General features: G+C 40.9%; 2 protein-coding genes across 10 annotated transcripts in view; one reads left to right on the top strand and one right to left on the bottom strand.

Moving 5' to 3' along the window:
• The window catches only part of MYO6 (myosin VI), a 114,721-nt gene that overhangs the window by 19,995 nt on the left and 66,735 nt on the right, over positions 1–27,991 (top strand). For 5 of the 6 annotated variants that reach the window (XR_014561902.1, XM_083729964.1, XM_083729966.1 and 2 more), the window contains exons 2-7: positions 12,438–12,570; positions 17,672–17,741; positions 19,883–19,956; positions 20,794–20,923; positions 23,030–23,135; positions 24,123–24,178. Coding sequence is in view for 5 of the 6 variants with exons in the window: in XM_083729964.1 (XP_083586090.1) it covers positions 12,454–12,570; positions 17,672–17,741; positions 19,883–19,956; positions 20,794–20,923; positions 23,030–23,135; positions 24,123–24,178 (553 nt within the window). In the remaining variant the exon portion in view is untranslated. Of the gene's footprint in view, positions 1–12,435; positions 12,571–17,671; positions 17,742–19,882; positions 19,957–20,793; positions 20,924–23,029; positions 23,136–24,122; positions 24,179–27,991 lie in introns of all 6 variants that reach the window. The other variant, XM_083729965.1, reaches the window with a different exon arrangement.
• LOC310840671 (uncharacterized protein) lies at positions 1,439–13,182 on the bottom strand. 4 transcript variants are annotated; one of them, XR_014561982.1, is made up of 4 exons: positions 12,931–13,182; positions 12,687–12,773; positions 11,298–11,352; positions 1,439–1,782 (listed from the first exon to the last, which is right to left on the bottom strand). XR_014561982.1 is itself a non-coding variant. In XM_083730963.1 (4 exons), exons 1-4 carry the CDS (start codon positions 13,105–13,107, stop codon positions 1,697–1,699), a joined length of 315 nt encoding a protein of 104 aa, XP_083587089.1. In that variant the 5' UTR covers positions 13,108–13,182; the 3' UTR covers positions 1,439–1,696. The 4 variants fall into 4 exon arrangements, 2 of the variants coding, with proteins under 2 accessions (XP_083587089.1, XP_083587088.1); XM_083730963.1 differs by having other exon boundaries at positions 13,021–13,182; XM_083730962.1 differs by lacking the exon at positions 1,439–1,782 and adding an exon at positions 8,955–9,257 and having other exon boundaries at positions 13,021–13,182.

Raw genomic sequence — 27,991 nt, forward strand, 5'->3', positions numbered from 1 at the left:
AGTCTAATGTACACTTTAAATAAACAACTCTCCCTCGGCTACCAGCTTGCCAGGGGTTTTGCAGATGACTAGTGGTGACCACAGTTCTTGGTTGATCACACAAAATGAGAGTCCCTTTCTCTTCTGTAGGCTCTTCATACATCAGAGAGAACTCAGAGGCACAAGAGGTCTTATTTTGTTCTGGATAGCAGAGTCCCTGCTTCTGTTCTAAGTTATTTGCACACTCCCAGGATATTTGGGGTAACAGGGGAAGAGGCGTTCAGTTTCTCACCTCACACTGAGGTTTGGAGAGTCTCAGAAGTACAAGGACGGATTCCCAAGTCTTGTGTGTGTGCAAGTGGAGTCTAGGGAAGCAAAGTCCATGGTGACGCCAGTAATGACTGGTTCTTCCTCCCAGCTGAAATTTGTGAAAGCCTGCCAAAAGGTTTGTCACTGACAGGAATTACAGCAGTCTCTTTCTGCAATAATCTTTAACTCACCAATCATGAGGTGGCATGGATTTCTGTGGGTGTGGAATAGTTGTATAATGGGTTTGGGGACCTCATGTCCCTGGGACAAATGTGCCCCTTCACCCCTCTCTGTCTGGCCCTCGGAACTTTTCCCAGGCCACAATCCTCACTTCACACCCTGAATGTTTTTGCCTGGCTGGAATGGTGTCCATGAACTCTGATAATGCCTCTTGCTTCTCTTCTTGCTATTGGCGCGTGGCTTTTGTAAAGTTAACCAGAAGGGAAAGCAGCCTTGAAGTTTCCAGCCTCTGCTATGTGACATTGAATGGAATGTAGGTGTCATGGAGATAGTCTGAGTCATGTTATGGCCACCCTATGTAGGTCCCTTGCTAATTGTTCCATATGGCAGCTGGAAACTTTTGACATCCTTCTATATTTACATATTTGGACGCTACTGTCATGCCCCCTCCATTTTCTCCTCCTCCTCCATGTAGAAAACACCCAGCCTCCCACTTATTTCCTTGAATATTTTGCTGTCAAGACCAACTGCTATCTTTTTAGTTTTGGGTGTCTCTTCCCTCCCGCCTTAAAAAAAGAAAAAAGATTTTCACCATGGCCATTATGATGCTCCCAACTGAACACATTCTGCAAGAATTGTGTGTACATGCAGAACTTAGTTTCCTTTCCGTCTTGCCAGAACTTAATTTCCTTTTCCTTTTGCCGTAGTATGTGTATTTGGTTCTCAGCGCTAAAGTATTAAGAACATTTGTAATCACCTTAATATTAAGGAAAACATTCTTTTAAGTGATGTGAAAAACTCAGTATATAAAAACAATAACATAAAACAATTAATCCCAACATCACTATAATAATAATAATTTTTTAAAAAAATAAATACTTTTATTATTTATACTCCGCCCATCTGGCCGGCTTGCCATTATCTATAACGGTAGATAAAATTCAAGTCAGAATGACCAAATGCAGGATCCAGCTTCAATAACTAAATTTAGTGGTCAGGGAAACCCTGGACAAAGAACTAGGTCTTTAAAAGACACATAAAACAAACAATGGAAGAAGCATTCCCATATAGCAGGAGGAAGAGCATTCCAAAGGGCAGGGGCAACAGCAGAAAAAGCTCGTTTCCGTGACAGTCCATAGGGCATAGTTTGGCCAATGTGGGCTCCCCTTGCTCATATGAAGTGAAAATAGATGAAAGTGCCTCTGAGCAGGTGAAGAGTGCAATTCCCTCATCTCCAAATAATTTCAGCACACGTCGGGGAGTAGGAGATGAGGGCATCTGGTTCCAAGGGTACTTTTCCAGCTCCATTGCCTCCTTTTTAAAAATAGAAATCGAGCATTTATATAAGCACACTTTTGTGTTTGCTTTGTTAATCTTTTCATTAAACCGGCAAGGGAGGGGAAGTAAGTCACCGGTAACTATAGGTTTGTATGTGTGCGCAAATCCTAATTTGCTGCTTCTAAATGTAGTCCTCATTGTGAGCTCGCCAAAAAAGTGCGAAGTCATTTAACAAGCAGTATTCCTAATCGCATGGGAGTCCGGGTGATGCAACCTCTTTCCTGTAAGCTGCTCTCTAAAGGCCACTGTCACACCTGCAAGACAACACCTATGAAACATGCCACTATTGTAAGCAAGCTCATGCATTTACTGTGCTAATGATTATGTTGCTAATGCTAGTGTTAGCCCAGGAAGCTCTGTTGACTTATCTGTGTTATGGCATATCCCAAAATGTTTAGGGATAACTCTCGTTTTCCTACTCATATTGAAATATTGCCCCTCAATGAGGCCAAACTTAGATTCACAAAATGTTTTGGGGTAGCCCTGTGTCCCCCCTGAAAAAAGCATTTAGAACACTTGACTTCCTGTAAAGAATTCTTGGAACTGGAGTTTACCTATCGCATAGCTAAAATTCCCAGCATGGAATTCTCTGGGGGAAGTCATGTGCTTTAGATGTTTGGTGTGTATGCAGACAGACTCCAGTCTCCACTTAACTTTTACCATGGAGTAAAGTGTTGGCGCAAGTGTTTCCCTGCCCTCCACAGTGCCAAGGTGTAAAACAGAATTCTGTCCTCTGCCTGTTACTGACATAAATTGGAGACAGGCAGACTTGCTGCATGATGGGCTGCAAGTCATGTGGTGACTTTCGCTTCATAATGTAGTTAGTGAAGAGCAACACTTTCTGTAAGAATGTGGTGAAGCGAACACTTAAAACTGGTTCTGAAGAAGTGTGCATGCACACGAAAGCTCATACCAAGAACTGACTTAGTTGGTCTTTAAGGTGCTACTGGAAGGATTTTTTTTTGTTTTGACTATGGCAGACCAACACGGCTACCTATCTGTAACTTAAAACTGGGTCACAGGCTGGGCTGCTGAAGAGATGAAGCTCTTTATAGTTGGGAGTTGTTGGAGCGACAGTGCCTTGAGACGGCTGGTTGACCATATGAGATTTGAATATGCATAGCAGAACTTTCTGTATGTGATCATTCCATCACTTAAAGCCAATAGCTTTTTATTTTTTACTCGGTGCAGCTTGAAACCTGAGCAGCAACTAATAGAGACCCATTTGAATGCTTCGTGCCTCTTCCTCCATTCTGTGTTAGGGATCTGAATAGATGCAGACTCTGTGATGGACGAGTTCCGGAGAACCTGAAAGCTTGCACCCTATGGTGACATTTTAGTCAGCCTAATAAAGGTAATCTGGATAAAGGTAATGTGGATTTACCTAATAAAGGTAATGTGGATTTTGGAACTTCTGTTATAGGCCTGGGTGTCTGTGTTTACTTTTTGCATTACCATTTATTGCCTACCAGGTCAAGTCTATACCTGTTTGGTAGGAAACTATATGCTGCCACTGGGGCTGTTATTGGTTCAGTTCTATTATTCAAAGTCTTTGTGTCTGATTAGGCTTTGAGACTGGCAGATTTCTTCATGAATGCCCAACCCATGGGCTTCAGTGAGCTTTATCCTGGTTTCTCAAATAGGTGAGGAACTGCCTGACATAATCCAAAAGTTATTATGTGAAGAGACTTTTCTGGTATCAGTCCTTCATTCCATGTATTCAATATTTTAACAGGTGACCTTTGGTAAAAATAGTGATAAGGTTGGTGAGATTTGTAGATGGCATCACACTGGGAAGTATTTTTAATTCATAGTAGGAGTGGCAAGCTTATGTAGGTTAAGATGGAGTAACAGAAAGATAGTGAAATCTTGTGGAAGAGTGTATATTGTGATGGATTTAGGGACTAATGATAACCTTTGCTTTTTGGTTAGATCTGCTACCTGGGAACTCAAGGCTATCTGATAACTACTCATGTGTTACAGTGGCAAAAAGAAAAAAAGGCAAATGTAGCATACTGGATGCAGTAGAGCATTAAAAAAATGTTCAGATGGCAAAGGCTGCAATTTGCTGAGATTTATGTGCAGGAATGAATCCTCTTGATGTCATGAAATTACTGCTTGTAGCGTCACCAAACGGATGTGCAAGCAAGCGCCAATTTCCACGGGGAACGCATTGCTATGATTTCATTCTTGGAAAGATTTGTAACCTCTTCCTGTTCATTATACAAAAAATCTTTTAGCTGTGGGAAGATAAATAGAAAGAAGAGGGTATGAGTTGTATTATCACTCGGGCGATAGCCGATGTGATGCCCTGCAGATGTTTTTGAACTCTAGCTCCCATTAGTCCACGCCAACATGGTGAATGGATGGGAATTATGGAATGGAGTGTTTATAAGAGCCAAGGTAAGCTTGTGCATGTAGTTCAGTTGATTCCCAAGCACAAATTTCTACATGGTTGCAGCCCATGGGATCTATAAAGGATTTTTACAATTTACTCTTTTATGCCATAGTATACTTGACTTTCTTCAGCAGTGTTTTATTCTGGATTGTTTTATTTGATATTTTAAAGTAGATCATAAACCGCTTTGAGATTCCCGCCCCCCTAAAAATACAAAGCGGTATAGAAATGAAAATAAAAATAAAAATTCAGCTTAATTTAAAACTATGCTGCTGATCAAATCGCCTTTCAGCTCCCATTACATCCCCCACTCTCCTCTCCTTAGACCATTTGATAGACCAAGTCAATGGCATTAGATAAATAATTCAGTGCACTTTTAATAAATGTTTGATATTAGAGCTAGAAATTGCAGCCACAACAGAAATTCACTTACTACTTGCAGTAGGATTGCTCAAGTCTTAGGATAATCCAAGACCCACTACTAAAAACAGAAACAATAACATAAGTAATGAAACTGTGCATGGCTGAATAATATATGAAGGGTCGATATTTGATTGAATATACCAGTACAATGATAATGTAAGATACAATGAGAGAATGCACGGAAGTAAATAATCACATATTGTTTTCAGGGCTTCTGCCCACCACGCCCTGACAGTTCACCAGCATCAAATCTATAAGTGCCTCTTATTTGTGCTAGCTCTGGATATAATAGACATAGGATTCAGTTCTGGACTGGGGTCCACTCCTTCCAAAAGAACAGGTGTATAGTTTGGTGGTATTCCTAGGTCCATCTCAGCCATTGAAAGCTCAGGTGTCCTCTGTGGTGAGGAGCACCTATCATCAGCTTAGGTTGGTGTGCCAAATATGCCCTTTCCTGGCTAGGGATAGCTTAGTCATTGTAATCTTAAAATTGGACTACTGTAATTCACTCCCATGTGGGGCTTGCCTTTAGGATTGGTCTGGAAGCTGCAGCCAGGATGTAGAGTGAAACACCTGAGCACTCGCATGTTACACCTGTGCCAGGGCAACGACATTGGCTGCCAATCAGCTGCAAGCCATGTTAAAGGCCTGAACAACTTAGGATCAGGTTGCCTGAAAGACCAACGACCCCTGTGAACCTGCAAGTTCACTTCAATCATCTGGGGAACAGGCATGTTCTGCTGTTTCCCCTGTTTTGAGGAATGTCCTTCCCCCGTGATATGTGAAACAGTTGCTTCAGACATCTTGTAAAGACTTACTTTCCCCCCCCCCGGATTTATGTGTATGAAACTCCCAAATCTGTTTTATTTGCTTTTCTATGCTTTCATTTTTTTTTATTGAATTTAGGCTGTATTTCTCTTTTAATGGATATTTTATTTATATTGTGCAAAGTGTACACCGCTTAGAGGTTTTAAAGATCTTAATCTGTTTAGAAACGTTTTTAAATAAAACCAAAACCAAACCATAATGCCCTTATCTGAGGTGCAGGCTATTTTCCAGCCCAAGAACATCTAAGGGATGTTATCCTGTTTTGACAGGATAAGTGTTTGAAGCAGTGAAAAGGTATACTTTTCATATAATATGCAATTACATGTGGAATTCATTCTCAAAGCATAATGCTATATAGTACACTATTCTTAATTAACAGGCCCAAAGAAATTTGACTGGTTCACCCAGATTTTAGATAGCTGCCTGTTTGTTGGCTGTTTCTCACTGAGTTGCTGATCAGAGGGCACATGTGCAGTGCTATTTTCAGTGATTCAGATATTTACACGTGTTGGAATTATCAAGGTATAAAATGGGGATGGAGAACCTGTGACTTTCCTGATGTTGTTAGACTACCATCAGCTCTGACCATTGACCATGTTGGCTATGGCTGAAGGGCATGGGAACATCTGGAGGGCAGATGCTTGCATAGAATCACATCTAAAATCATCAGTAGTGAAATACGTCCAAAATAATAGTGTTTGCCGGAAGCTATGAATAACTAATCAAAACTGAAATACGCTTATGATAGATGTATATTTGTACCACAGTATTGTAAAAGGTAAAGGTAAAGGTACCCCTGCCCGTAAGGGCCAGTCTTGCCAGACTCTGGGGTTGTGCGCCCATCTCACTCAAGAGGCCAGGGGCCAGCGCTGTCCGGAGACACTTCTGGGTCACGTGGCCAGCGTGACATCGCTGCTCTGGTGAGCCAGAGCTGCACACGGAAACGCCGTTTACCTTCCCGCTAGAAAGCGGTCCCTATTTATCTACTTGCACCCGAGGGTGCTTTCGAACTGCTAGGTTGGCAGGCGCTGGGACTGAGCAACGGGAGCGCACCCCGCCGCGGGGATTTGAACCGCCGACCTTTCGATCGGCAAGCCCTAGGCGCTGAGGCTTTTACCCACAGCGCCACCCGTGTCCACCACAGTATTGTGGCACATGCTTAATACTGAATTATGTTTGATATTTGTTTTATAAATAAATTTATAAAGTTAATCATAGGTTACCATTAGGGACACACCCCATACAAGATATCATAAAACTACAATACAGTTCAAAACAAAATTAGGCACATTAATTGGCAGCAGTGCACTTTTTTTAAAAAAAAAGAATCAGAGGCCCCTTTATTAATTTATTAAAATTAATAAAGGAAAACAGTATAGGTTCCAGTAGTTGAAAAGTTCTATATCGTAAAAGATATGGTTACCATATTTCAAAATGTGAAAATTTTGAGCTTTTTTTTTTTAAACCTCCCTTCAAAAATGAAGTTTTTAACCTATTTTTAGGGGAATCTCAAGAAACAACAACAACACACATCACAAAACCACACTTCCTGTATGCCCGCTTTTCAAACATTCCACCTGGACGCCATTTTTGACGGACAAATCCCAGCTGTGTCAGGGAAATTCCAGATGCATAGCAGCTCTGTAAAAGAGCTCTGTAAACTCATAAAATAAAGGCTTATGACTCTACTGTGTGTAAAGGCACAGTTTGAGGTGCGAACAAAAATATCCTCACATTAGGTTGAATTGATAGTAAATAAGAAACCATTGCAAACGCCCTGGTTTAATTTCAGTAGTGTATAATAGCTCAATTGTTGGACACAAATGTGGCATCAGGGAAAGAAATAGTCTGTTTTGTCAATGGAAAAAAGGAGTCTCTTGAGTAAACAAATGAATTCAAGATCTGAAGTTCCTACTTTGTGGAACTGGAATTTAAGAAGTGGCTACTTCCTCAGACAACTGACTGACCTTTTATTGTAGGCCTGGTGGTTAAGAGATTATACATTTTAATTTCAGGGTAGCTTGCTTGTGCAGCCTACTTGAACATCTGGAGAAATGGCAGTGTGTGCCCTGGTAACAATGTTCCTTTGGTTTTCGTGGTTGTCCGAAATGAATGTTGTTCTCCAAGTACTATATGCTAAAAATAAATCAGGGGCTAGTGAAAGTCATGGCCTCTTTAGATCCAATACACTTTCAATATTCTAAAGAGCCATTACCATTCATATCATTGGATTTTTATTGTGTGCAAAATTTAGGAGCCAGTTAACTTCTCATAGGCACCTTAGTTAGTGGTAAAAACTTGCTTTTTGACTTCTGTCGTAACCTTGGAGCTACTGTGGCTACTGGATGCTTGGAGGTTGGATAAAAAGTGGAGCCCAGAGTTAAGAATGAATTGCATATATTTCAACCTACAGAAAATGTGGCTTATATCTGATTTGTACAGTTCTAAATAAAGAAATAAATATGGCCACCGGCCAGGTCTGACTGAATACAGATGTTGTTCAAAAGGATTTGCTCTATGTTGCCCAGCACACATGACCAGGATAATCGGGTGTTGTGAACTGCTTGGAATGTAGCTGAAGGCTTCCAAGTTAACATAAACTGGACTTGACTTCACAGTGTAGAGCCACAAACTTTCATTTTGTGGACAAAAGTGCTCACGTACTTAAGGTTCTGCAAGCTTTAGTTTTGCTGGCAAAAGCTGAAGTCTTTTTTCTGTCCTTGCGATTAATAAGGCCAATTACGGATTGAAAGCATATGCAGGCATCTCTGTTTTTTGGGTTTTTTTTGTGGTCTGGAAGCAGGGATTCTATACATTCCATATTATTTTCCCCTTGAGTTGGGGGAAATGCCCATACAGAAATCCAGAGCTGTTTTGAACTTTACATAATGCAGAATGAGATGGTAGAGTGCCAAATTGTGTATGCAGAGATTCATTTTGTGTGTGTTTGTGTGTGTTACTGCTCTCCTATTTTTTAAAAACAACAACTGTGCATGTAGTAAGTTAGCAGGGAGAGGACTGTTCTAAGCTTCCCCCCAATCTATGGGTTATATGCAGAGTACTTCTTTCTGATTGGGCAAACATTTAAAAATAGTCATACACAACCCATCAGCATTCTGAAATAAGGCAGAATTCCACTACTGCAACCATATCGCCTCATTCTGTGGCTTGGGTCTAGCACCTGTGGCCCTCCAGATGTTGTTGGATTCCAACTCCTATCAGCCTCAGCAAGCATGCCTAATGATCAGGGATGGTGAAGGTGGTAACTCAGCAATATCTGGAGGGCCACATGTTCCACATTTAGATGATTTGAATGATCTACGATGAGCCTTGGGCTTGTGTGCTCCGCTTTCCTTTCCCCCAGTTCATACATAAGGGTAATTGGTTTAATCCAAAGTGGAAGCAGGAGCTTTGGCTCTTCTCCTGTCCACTTGGGGCAAAAGAGAAGAGGGGAAGACCGCATGTGAGCTCCTGACGTTGCACCTTGTTCTCAATCATCTCTAAGCCACCATCTGAACAAGGAAATGTGTAGAATGGCTTTTGGATTCCAAATTTATAGACAACTCCAGAGTACCAGAGATCACAGTTCTTGAAGACTCTTCCCAGAGGCTGTGGCAGTAACGACTTGATGCAGTTCTATGGCTCCTTCGATGCAGTGGCCATGTTCAAACCATGGTAACATTTTGGCACCTGTTTCTCCCGGTTCTGCCTATATTCCTGTTCACCTCAGCCCAGTAGGACCAGCCCAAGCCCATTCTAATGCCTGAGATGTAGAAATTGCATATGGTAGCACCCTTGTCCTCTGTGGTAAAAAACAGAATGCAAAATTCAATTAAATGAGGGGAGTATCTTGTCAGTAAGATAGTGTCTAACGTGCGTTGCTTGAGGCAGCTGCCTCACAGGAGAATGCTTTTGCTATTTGACAGGATTTCTTTCCTCTAGAAGCAAATACAGCCTTATTCCCTTTCCACCTCTGCTGTTGAGGGACTGCTGTCGACTGTCGCCACTCTTGTGGGAATCTCTCTGATCAAGCTGAGCTTGACTCCTATCACCTCAGTATGATTTCAATGCCTGTTATGGCTCTCTCCTTACACGTAGGAGTGAAAAATCTGCTTGTTTGACAGGCCTTTTTAAAGGAAGGATATGTGAGCCCTTCCTGTCCAATGTAGCTCACACCATTATTGCCTAGCGATAATGTCTACATTTGTGCACTACTGCAGGTTAATAAAAAATAAAAGGAAGCAAACTACTTTGAGGTAATCGAGGTGCTTTTATGACTGATGACTGGCACTTTGTGGCAGAATATTTTCTAACTGATTTATTGTGTCACAACGTTTCATCGCACACAAAAATCTTACAATAGGGTTTTGTTTTTGAGTGACACAGAAGTTGCCACAGCTGGGAATCAGAAGAATGAAACAACCATTGAGGGTGGGGGAGAGGGGCGAGATCCAAAAATCGTTTAAATATAGTGTAGTTAAAAGGCTGTGGCACATTTACATGGGCAGTGTCAGTCATGTAATCCAAAAGTTGGGATTGGCCACTCAGTCCATGTATTCTCCATTTGGGCGTCTGTCAACACCCTGTTCAGAATTCTCTGCCTTTATGTGAATATGTACATTTATGGGTATATACAGTGCTTTTTCTGGGGAGATACATACCTCTAAACATTTTGTGAATCTTTGTACTTTTGTCCATTTACTGTATTTATTTTCCCCAATTCGAACTATAAAATGGTGATTTTCTTTGAGTCAAAATGAGAGTACCCCTAAACATTACCTGCCCTTTCCCATAAGTCCCTGGGCAATAAAATGCACTTACTAGTCAAATGAACAATTACAGCCGTAAAGCCATAAAGATGTAGAAGCAGTTAAAAACAGGTCCACATATAAATCAATTTGAAACAATTCCATATACAAAAATTACAAACATTTGAAAACAATGCTATATATGAAAACAGTTGTATGTGTGCTTAGTATACATATATGTAATATGATCTCTCTCTCCTGCATCAAGCGAGGCGCCAGGTTAGATTGCATACAAGGTGTCCCCTCTTTTTTATTATTCTAATTTAATACCCAAAATTTAAGTGCACATTTTAAGTAAATAAATTAGTTGCTTCCATAGCAATACAAAAAAGTCTTTTTCTTTTAAAATTTGTTGAAATTTGTCAAAACAAAACAGTTTGAGGATTGCCAGGATAGAAGTTCATTGCAAACTCCTTGAATTTAAGGTCATGTTTCTGTACAAAAGCTGTGTGCGCAATAGAATGTTGAGACATCCCCCCCCCCCATGTTACAGCTGCTCCTTTGAAACCTCAGTAAGAGTCTCCCAAGAGGCAACTGGGAAGCGCACAATTCTCGGCGTGTGTGGTGAAAGGGTGAATGCTGTTTATTTCCTTTTTCTGTCGGTTTTACTTTTGGAAAATTCTCTTGTGAAATCCCAATTTGCCTTTTAGATTTGGAGGAACAAATCAAAGAAGTGAAGCACTTCAGAAACAACCTGAATGCCTCTTGAGGCAACCTTGCCCATCTACATTGCGGTGTTTCCTTATAACCTGTATACATTTTTTGATTCTGAAGAATGGAGCTCTCTCTCTCTCTCTCTCTCTCGATGAGAGTCGCTGAACTTACCAATAAAACCTTGGCTTTGCAAATTTGACATATAGAATGAGAAACATCAAACACCGGAAAAGGTCCACCAATATTCACTTGCTGTGTTTCATAAATTTCAGCAGCGTTTGTGAAGGGGAAGTTCTAAGTAGACGGAACTTTTTTTATTACCATCATAAAATATGTTTTGGATCAGCATACTAAATATTTTAGATGCATAAATATGATACCTGTTTTTCTGTAGATAGATGCATAGGATCTCTTGGCCTGAGTCCTTATGTAGATCTGAAATAATAAATCAATAACATATTGCATAAAGGGACAAGAAAAAAAAGGTTGCTTGTGTATTGCTTTGGGTGTATTTAATTACCAATGGAAGCTTACTGCAGGACGCTTTGTATTTAATAGTGTGGATGTGAGTTGACAAATCGCTTACCAAGAGTATTAGATTAATTTTAAGCTGTGTAATCTTGATCCAAAATGGATATGATATGATGCAATGCAATGCTATACATAGTTAGAAATTTATAGAACCATGCTTAAATAAAAGAGATCCATTTTATGTAGCAACTGCCTCTTTCAGTTGCTTCGTTCAAGAGACAAACTGAAGTATTGCTATTGGACCAGAAACCCACTCTTTGTATTCATCATGACTTTTTCTACTACTGTTAGGGATTTCATTCTCAACCTTTTGCATCTTAATAACTCCTGCCTAATGTATTGGGTTTTTAATATAATATTCACACTTTCTATCTGTCTTCCATCTGTCATATTGTGGAATTTGTGTTGCGGTTGTTATCCTCCTATCTCCAGTTCCTGAGAAGAGAACTGAGAAAGTTGTGGGTGTAATGGCCACATGTGTTGAAAGTCAAGTAAACAGGAACTAAAAAACAAAACAAACCCCCAAGCACTGGAACATTTAAAAGACATAGGATCTACACTGCTAAATGGAACAAAGTTTAGTCTTTGAAGTGTGAGAACAATCCATAGCCTTTCCTCAGAAAATATTACTTAAAGCAGCATGGCTCTCTCATTGAGGGGACTGATCAAATTCATAGCTCCTTAGTTTTAGCAACTCTACAGCATCAGGGATTTGGAGTCCAGTCATCATTCAAGCTCCGATAAATGCAAAAATATTTGTTAAATATTTCTCAGCTCAGTTGTATCCCTTTATTTTGTGTGTTTGGAGAACTGGGGAACTGAAATCAGCACATGCTGCTTGAGTTAGTATAACTTTTCCTAAGAAGTGGCTGAGCTAGACCTTTTCCTTATCCAAATATTTGGAATAAACCTGCAGTGTTAAACTTGTAAGGAGAATCTTACCAGATGGTTGATTGATTTACCTTCATTCCCCCCCCTTCTCTCTCTAGAAAATAGCTCCTCAAAATGGAGGACGGGAAGCCTGTCTGGGCTCCGCACGCGACTGATGGGTTTCAGATGGGATTGATTGTGGATATTGGCCCTGATACCTTAACTATTGAACCTCTAAATCAAAAAGGCAAGGTAAGTATCTCCAAAAAGGTGATTACAAACCTTTCAAGAAATTGTTTTAGTTGAAGAGAAGGTGTATGCAATGAGGGTGAGGCTGTTTGTCAAGTAATTTAGAATATTGATCATACCTGTAGCTTGGTTCCTGTGACACATGATTTGGGGCGCCAGACTGCCTTTGAAGCTCCACTCAGTGGCTTGATCTGTGTTATGGCCTGCTGTTGGGGGGGGGGGGAAGTATTCCAAAGTACACAGTTCTGTTAAGGCCTCTGAAAGCGGAAGTAGGAAATGTGTACTATGCCATATGGGGACTTGTAAATACACTTCTTTTCTGCATTTCCTATTCTGATCAAAGTTCTCTGCCTTATCATGTACCTAGTTTTAAACTGGAAGTTGTTGTGGTTGGGTGAGTTGGTCAAGATCCAGATTTTTTCAGGTGATTGATCATTCCTCAGGAAAACCTACCATATTGGCCCATATATAAGCCACACCCGAATATAAGCCGCTCCATTCCTTGCTGCTCCTGGCTGCATACTGGGCGGGGGGAGCCATGTTGTGTTGCCAGCGGCCTTTCCCCTTCCTTGCTCTCTCCCTTCCTGGCCTTGGGGGAGAGGACGGGGGACTACGTGTGGGGCGGGTGCCACGCTCCTGCTGCGCTCCTGCCACTGTTTGCCCCACGCTCCTGGCTGCATACCGTAATGTCGTGAATATAAGCTGCACTTTAACTTTTCACGGTCGGAATTTGGGGAAGAAGTGAGGCTTATTCAGGCCAATATGGTATACAGTGGTACCTCAGGTTACATACGTTTCAGGTTACAGACTCTGCTAACCCAGAAATAGTGCTTCAGGTTAAGAACTTCGCTTCAGGATGAGAACAGAATTCGTGCACCGGCGGCGTGGCAGCAGCAGGAGGCCCCATTAGCTAAAGTGGTGCTTCAGGTTAAGAACAGTTTCAGGTTAAGAACAGACCTCTGGAACGAATTAAGTACTTAACCTGAGGTACCACTGTATTTCTGTCTTTTATGAGATATAACAAGCAGCCATGAAGTGTTACGATAATGCACCTTTGGGCAACTTAATCTTGAATGTATTCTTGTTGTCAATCTTATGTCCCACCCAAGTGAAAGACCTATATTTTCTGGAAGAGCAGTACTTTACAGTGTCAGGATCCCTTCCAGCTCTACAATTCTATGAATCTATAGCTCTCTAGTTGACGGAACCTAAAATGTAGGTGAGCTGTCTTAAATTATCCATTATAAAATCATTGTGGATACTTCTTTCAGAAAATTGAGATTAATCGCTGCTGTATGAGCAATTGTTGGGATTTTTCAGCATGTTTAAGCACCATTCATGGGAGACAATAATACTTGAGAGTCTGCTGGATTGTGAGGCAACGGCTGTAAGAGGCTGATTGAGAAATGTCATAGCAATTATTTTGATGTGTCTGTTTAAGATTCAGCACCTCTTCAGAGGCAAAGTGGATGTAGGCCACAGAAAACCGGAAGGGTTACACCTTTGTTATCGCTGTCACTTAAATTGATACAGTAACTTTCTTCAATGTTAAAGCTAAGATGGATCTATTAACAAGACTCTAGCTTGTCATGATGTATTTAATTTAAGTTTGTAAGAGATACTTGTTTGGTGAAATTGTTACTCATATGGCTAATTGTCTATGTAAGAATACTTGGCAAATGTCATGTTTCATACCAATTTATGCACAGAATATATCTGGGATCTTGAGCTACTTTATTTCTGGGTAGATTACAGGCTGAACTAGACTGCTGTAAATCTGTAAAGACACTGAAAACTGTGGTCATGCTTCTGCTCCACTCGCATAATGGATTGGGTCCACACTAACTAGCAATGGTGGTAGTAATATAGGCAGTGGTAGTAGTAATATAAATTATTGTTAGTTTGTTTGCGGACCTCCTTTTATCTGAAGACTGCAGAGCAGTGTGTATCATAATATAAAACCACACAACGGAACTACAGTATACATTAAAATGTCCTTAAATTTAACATTAAAATTAAGTGACCTCAGAGGACACTGTTAAGGATTCAAAAGAGCCCTAATACCTCAACTTCCTCCAAAGGCCCAAGTAAATAAATGCAACTTTAAAAGTTTCTTAAAAGACAACATTGAGAGATCCAGTTGTATGTTCAATGGGAAGGAGTTCCACAAGTGAGGTATCACTATGGAGTGGTGGTGATGGCAGCAGAGCCTCTTGGGTGGGGCACACTGGCAAAGGCACTCTAGCAAAGAATTTGTGTCCTGCACCATACTTAGGCTTAATTCAAATCAGTGGATCAAGTTAGCCATGCTTTAAGTCTGATTAAGTCTACATTAGGACCAAAGTTTACTAACTAAGTTGGAATCTGACTCAATGCCTGGTGCAGCTTACTTCATATTGTGACACCACAATATGGATTTTCCCTCACCTTCCATCGTTTGTTGGTGGTGCAAAACGTGGGAAGTTGTGACATTGTAACACAAGGCAAATTGTACTAGATGTTACTTGGGGAAGCTAGATAGTTAGCTGCCATTTTCAGCTGCAGTCATACAACTAGAAGTATCTTGGGCCTTCCAAAAGTTGCCGAACTACAACTCCCATCAGCTCTGTCCATTGACCACACTTGCTGGGGCAGGTGGTAGTTGTAATTGGGCAACATCTGGAGGGCCAGAGGTTAAAATAATGTCTAGAGTTCCCTGAAGTTAGTAATGCTATTAATAAATATGGTTATTATTTTGAAAAGGTTGCTATTTTGTAGCAGTTTTTTTAAAAAGCAACTGTTCCTGTTGCGTGACTCACAAAGAATCCATGAGGCACAGGTAAACAATGTACAGAAAATCAATAGGTTGTAGGTTTATTTATTTTTACCCTTTGTATATCTAAATTTGGAATGTAAGACTGCAAAACAAATAATAATGCATTGATGGTTGGTGGAAATCCTAGTTGTAGGTCAAGAGGTGAAGCCACAGGCTTCCTTCTGCCAGGGAAGCTAGGTATGTCTCCTAAGGAAGAAGTCCGGTGAGAAGGAAGTTGGTGGGTTTTCCTCAGGCATAATCAGTGCTTTTTTCTAAATAAATGTTTAGGGGTACTCTCATTTTGACTCAAGAAAATGTTGAGGGTGTTGTAAATATGTCCAATTTCTTAGTAAATGCAGGCTTCCAGAAGGTGTTGCCATGAGACATGGGCTTGTCCACATTTGAGCCTTATTTAGCTGTTAATACACTTTTTCCTCACTGGACCTAGACCAGAGCAGTCCACACTAAGAACCATTTTGTGTCTGTGAGTTCATGTAGGACCGTGAGTTCACTAGGTCTCCTGAGGCAAGCCATTCTCTTGGTCTTAGTCCTGTTTCTGCAGGTAAATAATACTAATCTACCTTATGGGGTTATTGTAAGGATTTCTGCAATATAATGTAAGTGAAGCAACTTGAAAATATGGAAATCCTATATAAATGTCACATGGTATTTTGATATTATATTAAATTAAACTTTATTTTTCTCCATGAAAATTAATGTGATTAACATGTTGGCTGAATCCCAACCAGCATTGCAGATAAGTGGTATGTTTTTGGAAATCAAGAGATCTCTGATAATGGGATAGAATTGGACATTCATTCGTAGCTTAAATCACATTTATTTTAATGGGACTTGGTCATAGCTAAATTTTACTGAATTGTGCTGAAAGTCAACTTGTGAAGCCTTGTGAAACATTTTTATTTGGATATCACTTTTTAAGTGGATGGCACTGATACCCTTTATTTATAATTTATTTTAATTCTAATGTCTTTTTAAGAATTATTTTTCAAAGAATCTCAGATGTGAGGTGTCTGAAAACCATTTTCAGTAAAGCTGTACCCTGGTGAGAGGGGCAGCTGATACACAGAAGTAAAAATACATGCTCAAGCACTGCAAATATACATGTGTAATCTAGGATATGTGTTTAAAAAGTATGCTAAGGGATCTAGTATATTATGACTGTCTATATGTCTTACTTAGCACGAGCTCTTTATCCCCCTCTGCCGTCTGCTTTCTTCTTGACAAAACTGATCCTCTTTTGATCTCAGCGGAACCATATGTTTATTTTAATGTTTGCACTGACCTGTAATTGCTTGTTTAAAATAAATTGGTTGCATTTCAACCAGTTGCAAGTTTGCATAGAATGTCACCCACATAAACTTCCCACCTCTCTTCTCTTTGATGGAACGTCTACAATTTGCACAAAGGGAAGAGGACACTAGTCCTTTCTTGTAGCAGCTTCTAGCACACATGGGGTGCCATGCTGAGGTCCTTGTGGGAGGGCTTCCAGAGGTGTTGTGGGCTTGCTCTAGAGAAGGGCAGTTTCAAAAACCTTGTGGATGAGTAGAAGGGTTTGGGGCCTACCAAGTGTTATTATTAGCAGTTCTGTTGTTGTAGCAGTTCTGTGTGTAACCCGCAGTCGACAAAATATTTGATATGGTGGTGCATGGTTGCAGTTTGTTTTAACTGGAATGTTTCTGAAGGCTGAATTACATTTAAAGTCTTTATTAACCCAACCTGCAACATCACAAGTTGGATAGTCAAGTGTAGATGTAGGCAAAATATAACAGTTTTGCTGCTCAATTAAATGAAACATCCAGGATGTTTGAAATCAAAGAAAGATACCTTGGCTTGCCTAACTTGAGGAGGACAAGGGAAGGTAATATGGACCAATGGTCAGTCATCTCCAACATCCTTGCAGATGCACACTGGCTCAACTGAGGTTTCCAAAGACTCTTCAGATGAAGCCCCAGTAGAGAGCTTTGCAATAATTCAATCTAGATGGGACTAAGCCATGTGCTGCCGTATGTTTGCCATACTTCTTAGGTAGAAACTCATGACCATTAACACAAATGCAGTATCCTCAATCTGTAGTGTTCCCCAATTTATTTTTTTGTATTTCTGATATTTGAATGGCATTAGCATTTTGGGGAAATCTGTGTGTCAGAAAAACTGACTGGGTATGTCTGAACCTCCCCTCTCCCCCCGTGCAGCTCAGTTTTTAAATAAAGTGCTTTCATGTAAATTGTTTCTTCATATATCTTCTCAGTTTATAGCAGAAGCCAACATTATCTTCTTTTTCAATTACAGACCTTTCATGCTGCTATCAACCAAGTCTTTCCTGCAGAAGAAGACAGTAAGAAGGATGTGGAAGATAATTGTAAGTGAAAGTTGTAAAACCTGGCTTGGCTAGCCAGCTGTACTTATTTCCCCATTCAGATCTTTAATTTTTGCAGTTAACCCATATGCTATATTTATCCGAAGACAAGATGCATATTGTCTTGTGACCCAGACTCTGCTTGAAAGAGTGATTTGGGTCTTGAGCCCCAAACCTAGTTTGAATCACTCTGGCTCAGAACCAGGCTTTGCCACTGGTGGGGGAGCATCCTTGAAGTGGAATTCTACCAAAGGCACACTCCCACCAGCAGAAGAGAAGAAGGCTACTTTTGATAGCTTCCTCTTCTTCTTGCAGCCTTCCAGCAGCATGGAAGGTGATCCTTAGGGCTGCAAGGGGGTGCGGGGGGATAGAGAGGGAATTGGCAAAAGACCCCTCTCTCCCACCTCTTGCCAGCAGGATCTCTCTACTGGATCAACACTGCAGGCAGAAGCAGCCTTTGTATTTGTGGAGGTTGGAATTTGGATTCAACCTCCTGCTCATAAAAAGTTTGGGGCGTGGGGATACTGCATGCGCAAATCCATGAACTCTGTTCACCCTGGTTTGCTTTTCAGAGAGGGGACACATTTTTGTGATGTATAGCTCACTGAGTCAGAAATATAACAAATAGAATAAAGCAACACAGACCTTGATCTGAACTGCAGCTGTGTTGCCCTTGACTGGCTTGTTTAGATGTTAGATAGTATGGGGAAAGAATGAAAGCTATCCCAATATATCCCCGGAGAACAAATGGGCAGCTAACATTTTATTTTGAACTGCTCCTTTCCGCCTATGATTGAAGAAAGTCTGCTGAAAGATTTATTACTAGCTTTTTGTGCAAGAGCACAAAATGTGGGTTTAGGGTAGTTTTCTAGCAGAGTGCTGTTGCTGCTTCCTGGCTCTCACTGTACACATCATGGCCTGTACTACAGCCATTCAAAAAGTAAGGCTCATTCCTGTAGGTATGTTTCCATTTTTAAAAAATAATATTTTAAAAATTAGTTTTACATAAAGATTATACACACAAAAAAGAAACAGAAAAAGAACAAAGTTCTCTCGAACCTTCAAACCTCCCTCCATCCCTCCATGGGTTCAATTTCTGACCCCCCCCCCTTGCATCTTTTACTGTAATCTATCTATTATATATCTATCATATAAAAAGTTCATGTTACTTTACAAGTTTCATTGTATTCCTACCAATGATTTCAACTGTTTACAGTGGTCTCTCAAATATATTGAAAATATAATCCAGTCTTTCACAAATTGGTTTTCCTGATTTCTGATCTTTCCCATCAGTCTTGCCATTTCAGCTGATATGCTGTATTGTAGGTGTGTTTCCAAGAGAGGAACATAATTTTTTTGTGTCCCCCCCAAGGGCTCACTATGTATGTTTAAGGTAAAGGTAAAGGTACCCCTGCCCGTACGGGCCAGTCTTGACAGACTCTGGGGTTGTGCGCCCATCTCACTTAAGAGGCCAGGGGCCAGCACTGTCCGGAGACACTTCCGGGTCACGTGGCCAGCGTGACATCGCTGCTCTGGCGAGCCAGAGCCGCACACGGAAACGCCTTTTACCTTCCCGCTGGTAAGCGGTCCCTATTTATCTACTTGCACCCGGAGGTGCTTTCGAACTGCTAGGTTGGCAGGCGCTGGGACCGAGCAGCGGGAGCGCACCCCGCCGCAGGGATTCGAACCGCCGACCTTTCGATCGGCAAGTCCTAGGCGCTGAGGCTTTAACCCACAGCGCCGCCTGCGTATGTTTAGGTACCATTTAAAACATATTATGCCTGAGTGTATTATAATAATAATAATTGTATTTATTTTTTATTAAATAAACAAGTTTATTTCTATATTTATATTTTATTTTAAAAGTTTATTTTTATATATATTTTTTAAATAAAAAAATATACAGCATAACAACAAACAAAACAATTACCCCTCCCCCCCAAGTTTTAAAGGCCATAGATTGTTTAATTACCCAAAGCTCTAGGAGAAGAGGGTTGTTTTTGCCTGCTGCCTAAAGCCACCAGGCGAGCTTCTCTGGGGAGAGCATTTGTTTTCTGTGTACTACTTGGAGATGAAGAAAGGTAATAAAAACTGGAACAAGTGTGTGTGCTGTGTTATAAAACATCACTCTGCTTTCCTTGTAGGTTCGCTAATGTATTTAAATGAAGCTACACTCCTACACAATGTAAAAGTTCGATACAGTAAGGACAGAATTTATGTAAGTACTGTACTGACTTGTAAAATGTGGAGGTAGAGGTGTTTGTCACAAACAACGGCTCAAGCCACGCTCCAGAATCCAGGGGAACCTGTGTGTGAAGAGGCAAACCTCTACTTCTGATGGCCCATGCTTATAAAGTATGGCCCCACAGCCCCTTTCTACATGTTTTCCTTCTTCCCCTGAATTACAAGAATATGGCATGTTAATAGCAAAGATGCATTTCCCCCCTTCCTTTAAAAAACAAAACAAAAGAAGCACATGCCACCTCTGACCCTTCCTAGCTCAGTTGGCCACCTTAATCTTTTATGTAGCTATCAGATTGCCTGATTGCATGTAATGAATTCTGACTAAATGACACATAGTCCCCACCATCTGCTCTGGCAAATGACAGCTGTGAAATAGAAGGAAGAAACTTTTGCAAGGGTGCCAGAAACAGATACGCAATTATATCAAATACATTTCCCCTCCTTTCTGCACTCCTGCCCCCTAAATCCTAAGTTACATATTTTGTCTGCATTGGGCTGTTATTACAATTATTGCTGTTAATTTCATTGCTTGGTGTATAATTGCACAATTTTGGAAAAGGTTCTTAACTGCAGATTATACGTTTAACAAATGCAGCTTTAAAAAACACATGCGTTTGTTATATATGCTTTGAATTCAAAATGGTTCTGAATTCAAGTGGCTCTTAAAGCAATGAGATTGACCTGACATACACGAGTCCAATCTCAAAGTCACGTTCTCATTTTGAATTTTGTAGTAGATCTCTAGAGTCTTTAGAAATTCCAAATCAATTAAACACCGTTATGGATTTTCTTTTATGTTTTCTTTTGGCAGACATACGTAGCCAACATCCTGATAGCAGTGAACCCGTACTTTGATATACCTAAACTTTACTCATCAGATGCGATTAAAAAGTATCAGGGTAGATCACTGGGGACACTGCCCCCGCATGTCTACGCAATTGGTAAGTAGTATACCATTTTGCCTTTGCTTCCAACCCTGATGCATTTTTTCCCGTTGTTTATTTGGCTCATGATATTAGGGTGTTTTCTCACTTGTTTTAAACAGAGAAAAATGGGTAATTGTCTCCTGTCACTAAGGTGTCCTAAGATGGTGCCTGGTATTAGTAATGGATTTTAGGAAGTCTAATTAAACTGAATCTGAATTGAGACAATATGGGAGAACTGGTAGGAAGTCCATCTGAACATGGTCAAGGTAGTTTGCTTGTTCTTGTTGGGATTATGATTTCCTTCAAGGATTAGGTCCACTCATGGATGCCTGCATAGCATCTGGAGCCAGAAGTGCCTTTCATTAACCTTGTTTGGTGTGCCTGCTTTGTATGGTCTGATAGGAAAATGATCTAGCTGCCGCTTGCTTGCTTATTTATTTATAGAAGCATTTTTATATCCCTGATTCGTGCAACGTAACACGGTAGTGTATGCAGTAAAATATAAAACACCATAAAACAGTACAAAATGGTTTAAATGGCTGATCAAAAAAATTAAATAGTTGCCTAGGCCTCTCTGCTTAAAAATATCTTCAAGGTATGCCCGAAACTAAAAAGTGATGGTACCTGCTGAATCTTTGCTGGAAGAGTGTTCCACAGCATGAGACCAGTGATGCTAAATGGCAGGCCTGTAGAGGCCAGTTGGGCCTCTGTAACTTAGGAGTCAATTAACAGTATTCCCCTCTATGATCTTACTGATCAAGCTGGGATATAAGGGCTCAAGCAGTCCTTAAGGCATGTTAAGGTCCTTAGGTAGTTCAGGGCTTTGTATATGAGCCTTGAAAGTGGCATGGTTAATATGACCAGTCAGTGCAGATGTTTTAGCCAAGGTGTTGCATGCTGTTGGGACAGTCTAGCTGCTGCATTCTGCACTACCTGAAGCTTCTGAAGCACAGCCACAGCCATCCCCACATAGAGCGCATTGCAGCAATCCAGTCTTGAGGTTAACAAATATATGGAGAAGAGTGGTCAGATTATCCCGAGTGGACCCTTAGGTTCTTAGATGCTAAGTAGCACTGGGGATATGACGGAACTGACAGGTGGTTGAAAAACATGCATCTAATGCTACTCTAGACTTGACTGTGCAGATAGGAGTAGGACCACTGTAATACAGCGCCTCCAATTCCCATCTCACACAGTCGATCAAGGAGGATACTGTGGTCAATGGTATCAAAAACCACTGAGAGATTGAGTGGGGAAAACAGGGTCATACACTGTCCCTCTCTCCATAAAGCACTACCAAGGCTGATTCAGTCTCAGAACTAGAACCCAGATTGAAATGAATCCAGATAATCAGTGTCACCCAAGAACAACTGAAGTTGTTCCAACGTCTGTGCCCCAAAGGAGTATTGGTAACTGACTAGTAGTTATTGCAAGCCATTGCACCCAGAGTGGGCTTTTTAAGGAGTGGATGCATCACACCCTAGATCCACATGGTCACTCTACTCCAGCTGTCTTAATCTGTTGTGCATACATCGGCTGTCTCCAGGTTACATTAATGCAATGTGTTATGTGAGCTTGCCCATTAACCACAATTCTCATCCAATGGGCTTTCCCCATCGGAGGTGAGGTGGGTGCTTTCAGTGGTGTTGCCTCCAAAACAACATTTGCTTCTGACCCACTTTTTGTTCATTTTGGTGCCATGTTAAAGACAGGTAGCTTGAGGGCTCTTTCAGCTCCCATTTTATTTTTTACTTATTTACTTCTGTTCTATTTGGACCTAGTTCCTTTAATGTGTTTGTTTTCTTAAAAACAACAACAAATGCGAATTTCATATATTTGTCAGCCACTTTATAGATTGCATTGTATAAAAGTGGGAAATAAATGTTGTAAATAAATAAAGTAGCATTATTTGTCTGTCTAGCATGATATTGCTTGTTGGTATTGGAAAGAATTCTCAGGAAGTAAATAACTTCAGGTGAATACTTCAAAACATTGCGATTTCATTACTTCAGATGATGCTTACACAAGAACATTACATAGTGTTCAAAAGGCTAATGAAAACATTGATCTGTGTTGTTTTATATGAATCCATTTTAATGTCCTCTTAAATGTTTACTTCAGCCGATAAAGCATTTCGTGATATGAAAGTACTCAAGATGAGTCAGTCGATCATTGTGTCTGGAGAGTCCGGAGCTGGCAAGACAGAAAACACTAAATTTGTTTTACGGTTTGTATATCTAGTTGAAAACATTACCATTGAATAAAATACTGTGTGCTGGCTGTTTTAATCTCTCTTAAGAAATCGTGAAACTCCTAATGGGTGTAATTCAGATATACAAAACAGCATGGATGGCAATTCCAGGGTGATTCCATTATGTACAGGGAGCCCCACCTGCCCCAGAGACTTCCTAGTGACAGGAAGCTTTCAAAATACGCATCATGATTCTTTCATTGCACTCATAATTTACTTTTCTTTATTGCCCTTTGTCCAAGGAACTCAGGGATGGTGTTCATGGGTTTAACATCATTTTACATTCCCAATGGGCCTGTGAAATTGCCTAGGCTGAGAATCAGTGATGGACCCAGAGTCAACTTCAGCTGAGGTCTTCCCGTACCAAGACACTAGTAATGTGCCATGCTGTCTCATTGGATAAAAAATATTACGACAAAAAACAGTTTCTTCAGACACAGGACATACATTCTAGGGTTCCACCCAAACGTTACATGTGTGAACGCTGCTTATATAGCAGCTTTTCCCCAACCTCTCAACCATGCCCCCCCCCACCAATGCAGGCCTATAAGGTAACTGAAAACCCTTTCCTAGGCATCATACCCCTCAGGGAATTCTTCCTGAATTCCTTGTATTTGTCTGTCTGATTTTTCCAATTCCACTCTTCCACTACATCCCGGTGCCACACCACACTCTTTCTTCTGGAAAGTTCCACACCTATTAGGAGAGGTAGTTTTAATTTGGAGGTCCCGACTGCACAAAAATTATTTCACTTGCATAACTTTTGGATGCAGCCCACAAACCAGGGAGAAAGGAGGGGAATGGCAGTGTCTGCTGTTCCTCAAGTAAAGTAATGCAAAAGTGGTGACATTTATTTAATCCAATTTATATAGCCACCCTTCGATAATTATTCCTGGGGTTGTGGTGGTTATATAAATATGAAAACATATATTTGATAACATTTCTTTTCTTTCTCTCCCGCAGGTATTTGACTGAATCCTATGGCAGTGGTCAAGATATTGATGACAGAATTGTAGAAGGTACTTTGTCATGCTTAAATTTCATTTGTATGAATTAACAATAACTAGCTGAGGTGGAAGAAATAGGTATCACACTGCCATTTTGAAATGTGGTGTTGTATAACATCCTTATAACAGGCCATGTATTGGAAAGTATACTAATGAATGTGCCCAGTTATCTTACCAAGATACCAAATATGAGGGTGTCTCATTCTTTCAAGCTTCAGTTGACAAACAGTAGGCACTTTCAGCATTTGACCTCGGAATGGTTATGGTCTGTAGGAATCGGGAATGAGCTTCCCAATTCCTTATGAAGAACGGCTAAGGGAGCTGGGCATGTTTAGCCTGGAGAAGAGGAGGTTAAGGGGTGATATGATAGCCATGTTCAAATGATATGATAGCCATGTGATATGATAGCCATGTTCAAATATATAAAAGGATGTCACATAGAGGAGGGAGAAAGGTGGTTTTCTGCTGCTCCAGAGAAGCGGACACGGAGCAATGGTTCCAAACTACAAGAAAGAAGATTCCACCTAAACATTAGGAAGAACTTCCTGACAGTAAGAGCTGTTCAACAGTGGAATTTGCTGCCAAGGAGTGTGGGGGTGTCTCCTTCTTTGGAGGTCTTTAAGCAGAGGCTTGACAACCATATGTCAGGAGTGCTCTGATGGTGTTTCCTGCTTGGCAGGGGGTTGGACTCGATGGCCCTTGTGGTCTCTTCCAACTCTATGATTCTATGATTCTATGATTCCTTTCTCTCTTTAAATCCAAATCAGAAATACTGCCACCAGACTCAGGGCCTTGGATGCAAAAGCAACTATCTGTGGAAGTAGAACCTGAACCTGTTCTATGAACTCTTGTACTAGCACCAGTGGAAGACTTCTTCACTGCAGTGTGTCAGGGTTGAGTTACAGAATGAGTGAGCCAGTAATGAGAGGGCTATGAAAGGTTTTGGAGCTTGGGCAAAGTCTTGTGCAATAGCATACGAGAACAATAATTTATCTGGGTTTGGAGTCACTTTTCTCATCCACATTAGAGCAAAAATGGGTTCAGGCCTTGAGGCCAAAAGTCACCCTCTAGACCAATGTTTCCCAAACTTGGGTCTCCAGCTGTTGTTGGACTACAGCTCCCATCATCTCTAGCTAGCAGGACCAGTTGTCAGGGATAATGGGAACTCCAAACCACTGGAGAACCGAGTTTTGGAAAACCCTACTCTAAACCTTTCTCTGCAGACCCCGAAGTCTTCCCTTGAACTATGATCCTGCCTCTAGCTCTTACATTCTTGCTGGAGAGGAGTATATATTATTTCATTCATTCAATTTATATACTGCCCTCTACCGGAAGATCCCAGGTAGTGTACAACATTAAAAGCACATTACAGAACATCAATGATAAAAACATAATAAAAAACATACTGAGAGACAGCCTAATAGTAAAATAATCATAATAATAGCAGTCCACTCCGCCATACTTTCACAGGCCATAGATTATTTAATAGCCATAGGCCTGGGCAAAGAGGAATGTTTTTGCCTGGCAGCTAAAAACATGAAATGATGGTGCCAGGCGAGCCTCTCTGGGGAGAGCATTCCACAATCTGGGAGCCAGCACAGAAAGTGCCCATGTATGAACGTGTGTAGAAACAAGTCTAAGAAGATTGCACAAGAAGGGAATATGACCCCCAGGCTGCAAACGATCCCCCACCTCTGTACTGTCGTCTCACCGAGGCATTATCCACATGTAGACACTATGCATGGATTAAAGAAGCAAAAGGCCATGTCCCACTGGCCAAGCGCCACCTCCTGCCCTGGCTGTCCATACATAGGGAAAGTGCATGCTTGAGCAACCGTCAGCACATGGATGTCCAGGGAGCATGGCTAGTGCCTTCCATGCAGAATGTTGAGAGCGGAGCCAGTGGCACAGTCCCACTTCCCCTTCCCACCTGTAGGTTCTCTGCATGGAGACTATATGAAGGTGGCTTAGGTGAGAAGCACTCCTTCTGCGAACGGCAGGTTTGAATCCATGGCAGGGTTACGAGAAAGAATTTCTCCAAATTTGCATCCCTCTTTCAAAGGCTTCAAAAGATAGAACGGCGCAGAGCAAAGGATAGAACCATCCACCTTCCGTACCTTTGGTACCATCTTGCAGTTCTTAATTCTTTTATGCCAGTTTTCATTCTCAATTCTTTTATGCCTGATTTTCAATGAGTCAGTATGCTTATTATAACATGTGAGAGTAAGATTCTCCTGTTCAGCTGGGCAATTAAAATTGTCCCATATGATGTTACAGACAGATATAGATAGATAGATGGACAGAAAGAAAGATAGATTTAGATACATAAGAAAAAAGGGAAGTCCTGCCATTTGAGCCTTTGTGAAAGGGCACATTGCACTGGGGCTAGATTGAGCACCTCTCTCCCTGCTTTCTAGCCAGTGTCAAACAGAGAGCAATGTGTCCACCTTTAGTGAATGATGAAAGACCTGAGAACGGTGTCTCTTAAAAACAGTCAAATACATAGGCATTCCAAATCCATGGCTGACAGTTGGACGTAGCATTTGAAGCTGCACAGTTCCTGAACCCTGCTACCTAGAGGTTTGAGGTTTTTTGCAAAAGGGTTGGGGAGGTAGCTGGGGAAAAAAAATCTTACCTAGAACAGCTGCCATTGCTGCACACTAGCACCCGTCTTCTTTTGCACATCTTAACATGCATGTGTGCAGTGTGGCTGCATTGTTACAACAGAAGGACTTGTTCACAAAGCCTTTTTTGTAGCCTCTTCCAAAAAAAAAAAAAATCTTCTCACATTTGAAGTACTTGTAAACATTGAGTCTTTGTTGTGATTCTTTTGTGTGTTTGCCTGACAAATTGGATAGCTTGAAAGGTCACCTACCAACCCAAATTGTTTTCTGTGTTACAAATCAAGGATAAAAAAAAAGAAAAAACACACACATGCAAGAAAACTAAAAAGTTGGTTGAGAGCTGTCAGCTATCATCTTTGCTTTTCTTTGGTATTTTGAGATCAGTACTTTTTGTTTTCTTTAAATATCCTTAGAGACAGAAGTCCAAATTCCTTTTTAATGCTTGTACTTCTGTCTCTCCCCCCCCCCTTTCCCAATTCCTAAAACATTGTTGGGACTAAATAGATAAATGTTTTCTGAGGCAAAGGCAATTTTAAAATGTGGCGTTAGCTAAACGTGTGTGTGTAGCAGTAATGTGAATCTGAGGAGGACGGGACCTAAATGGGGACTTCCTTGAGTGCAACATCCCTGCTGAGGCTTGATATTACATGCCAAACGGTGGGAGATACAGCAGAGCCAGTGATAAATATACCTTTCTTAAGATTTCCCAGAAGCCTCTGCTGTTGGAAATAGAATGCTGGACTATGTAAGCTGTGGTCTGGTCAAGCAGGGCAATTATAGAACAGGTGTGGGAACATGTGGGCCTCCCCACTGGTGCTGGACCTTTAACAGCATGCCAGCATGTCTCTTGGTGATGAATGATGGGAGTTGTGATGCATCAGCATCTTGAGGGCCTCAGGTTCCCCATCCCTGCCTTACGGTGATATTGCAGTGAGCGATATTGGTAGCTTTGTTTTGTACAAATGATGGCTGCATCTGCTTAATATTGTTAATTTGCCTCATACCTGCCCTGCATGGAAAATTCCTTACCATTGGGAAACTATAGCCTATTACTACTACTACTACTACTACTACTACTACTACTACTACTATTTTGTATCAGTTATTAGTTGCTTTACTCGTGGAAGTAACTCATAGGCTCAGTAGAAATACTAAAACCAACTGCAATAAGCAGAATAAAAACTTTTTTAAACCTCAATAA

Source organism: Podarcis gaigeae (assembly GCF_964106915.1).
Source record: "Podarcis gaigeae genome assembly, chromosome: 3".
NCBI lineage: Eukaryota > Metazoa > Chordata > Lepidosauria > Squamata > Lacertidae > Podarcis > Podarcis gaigeae.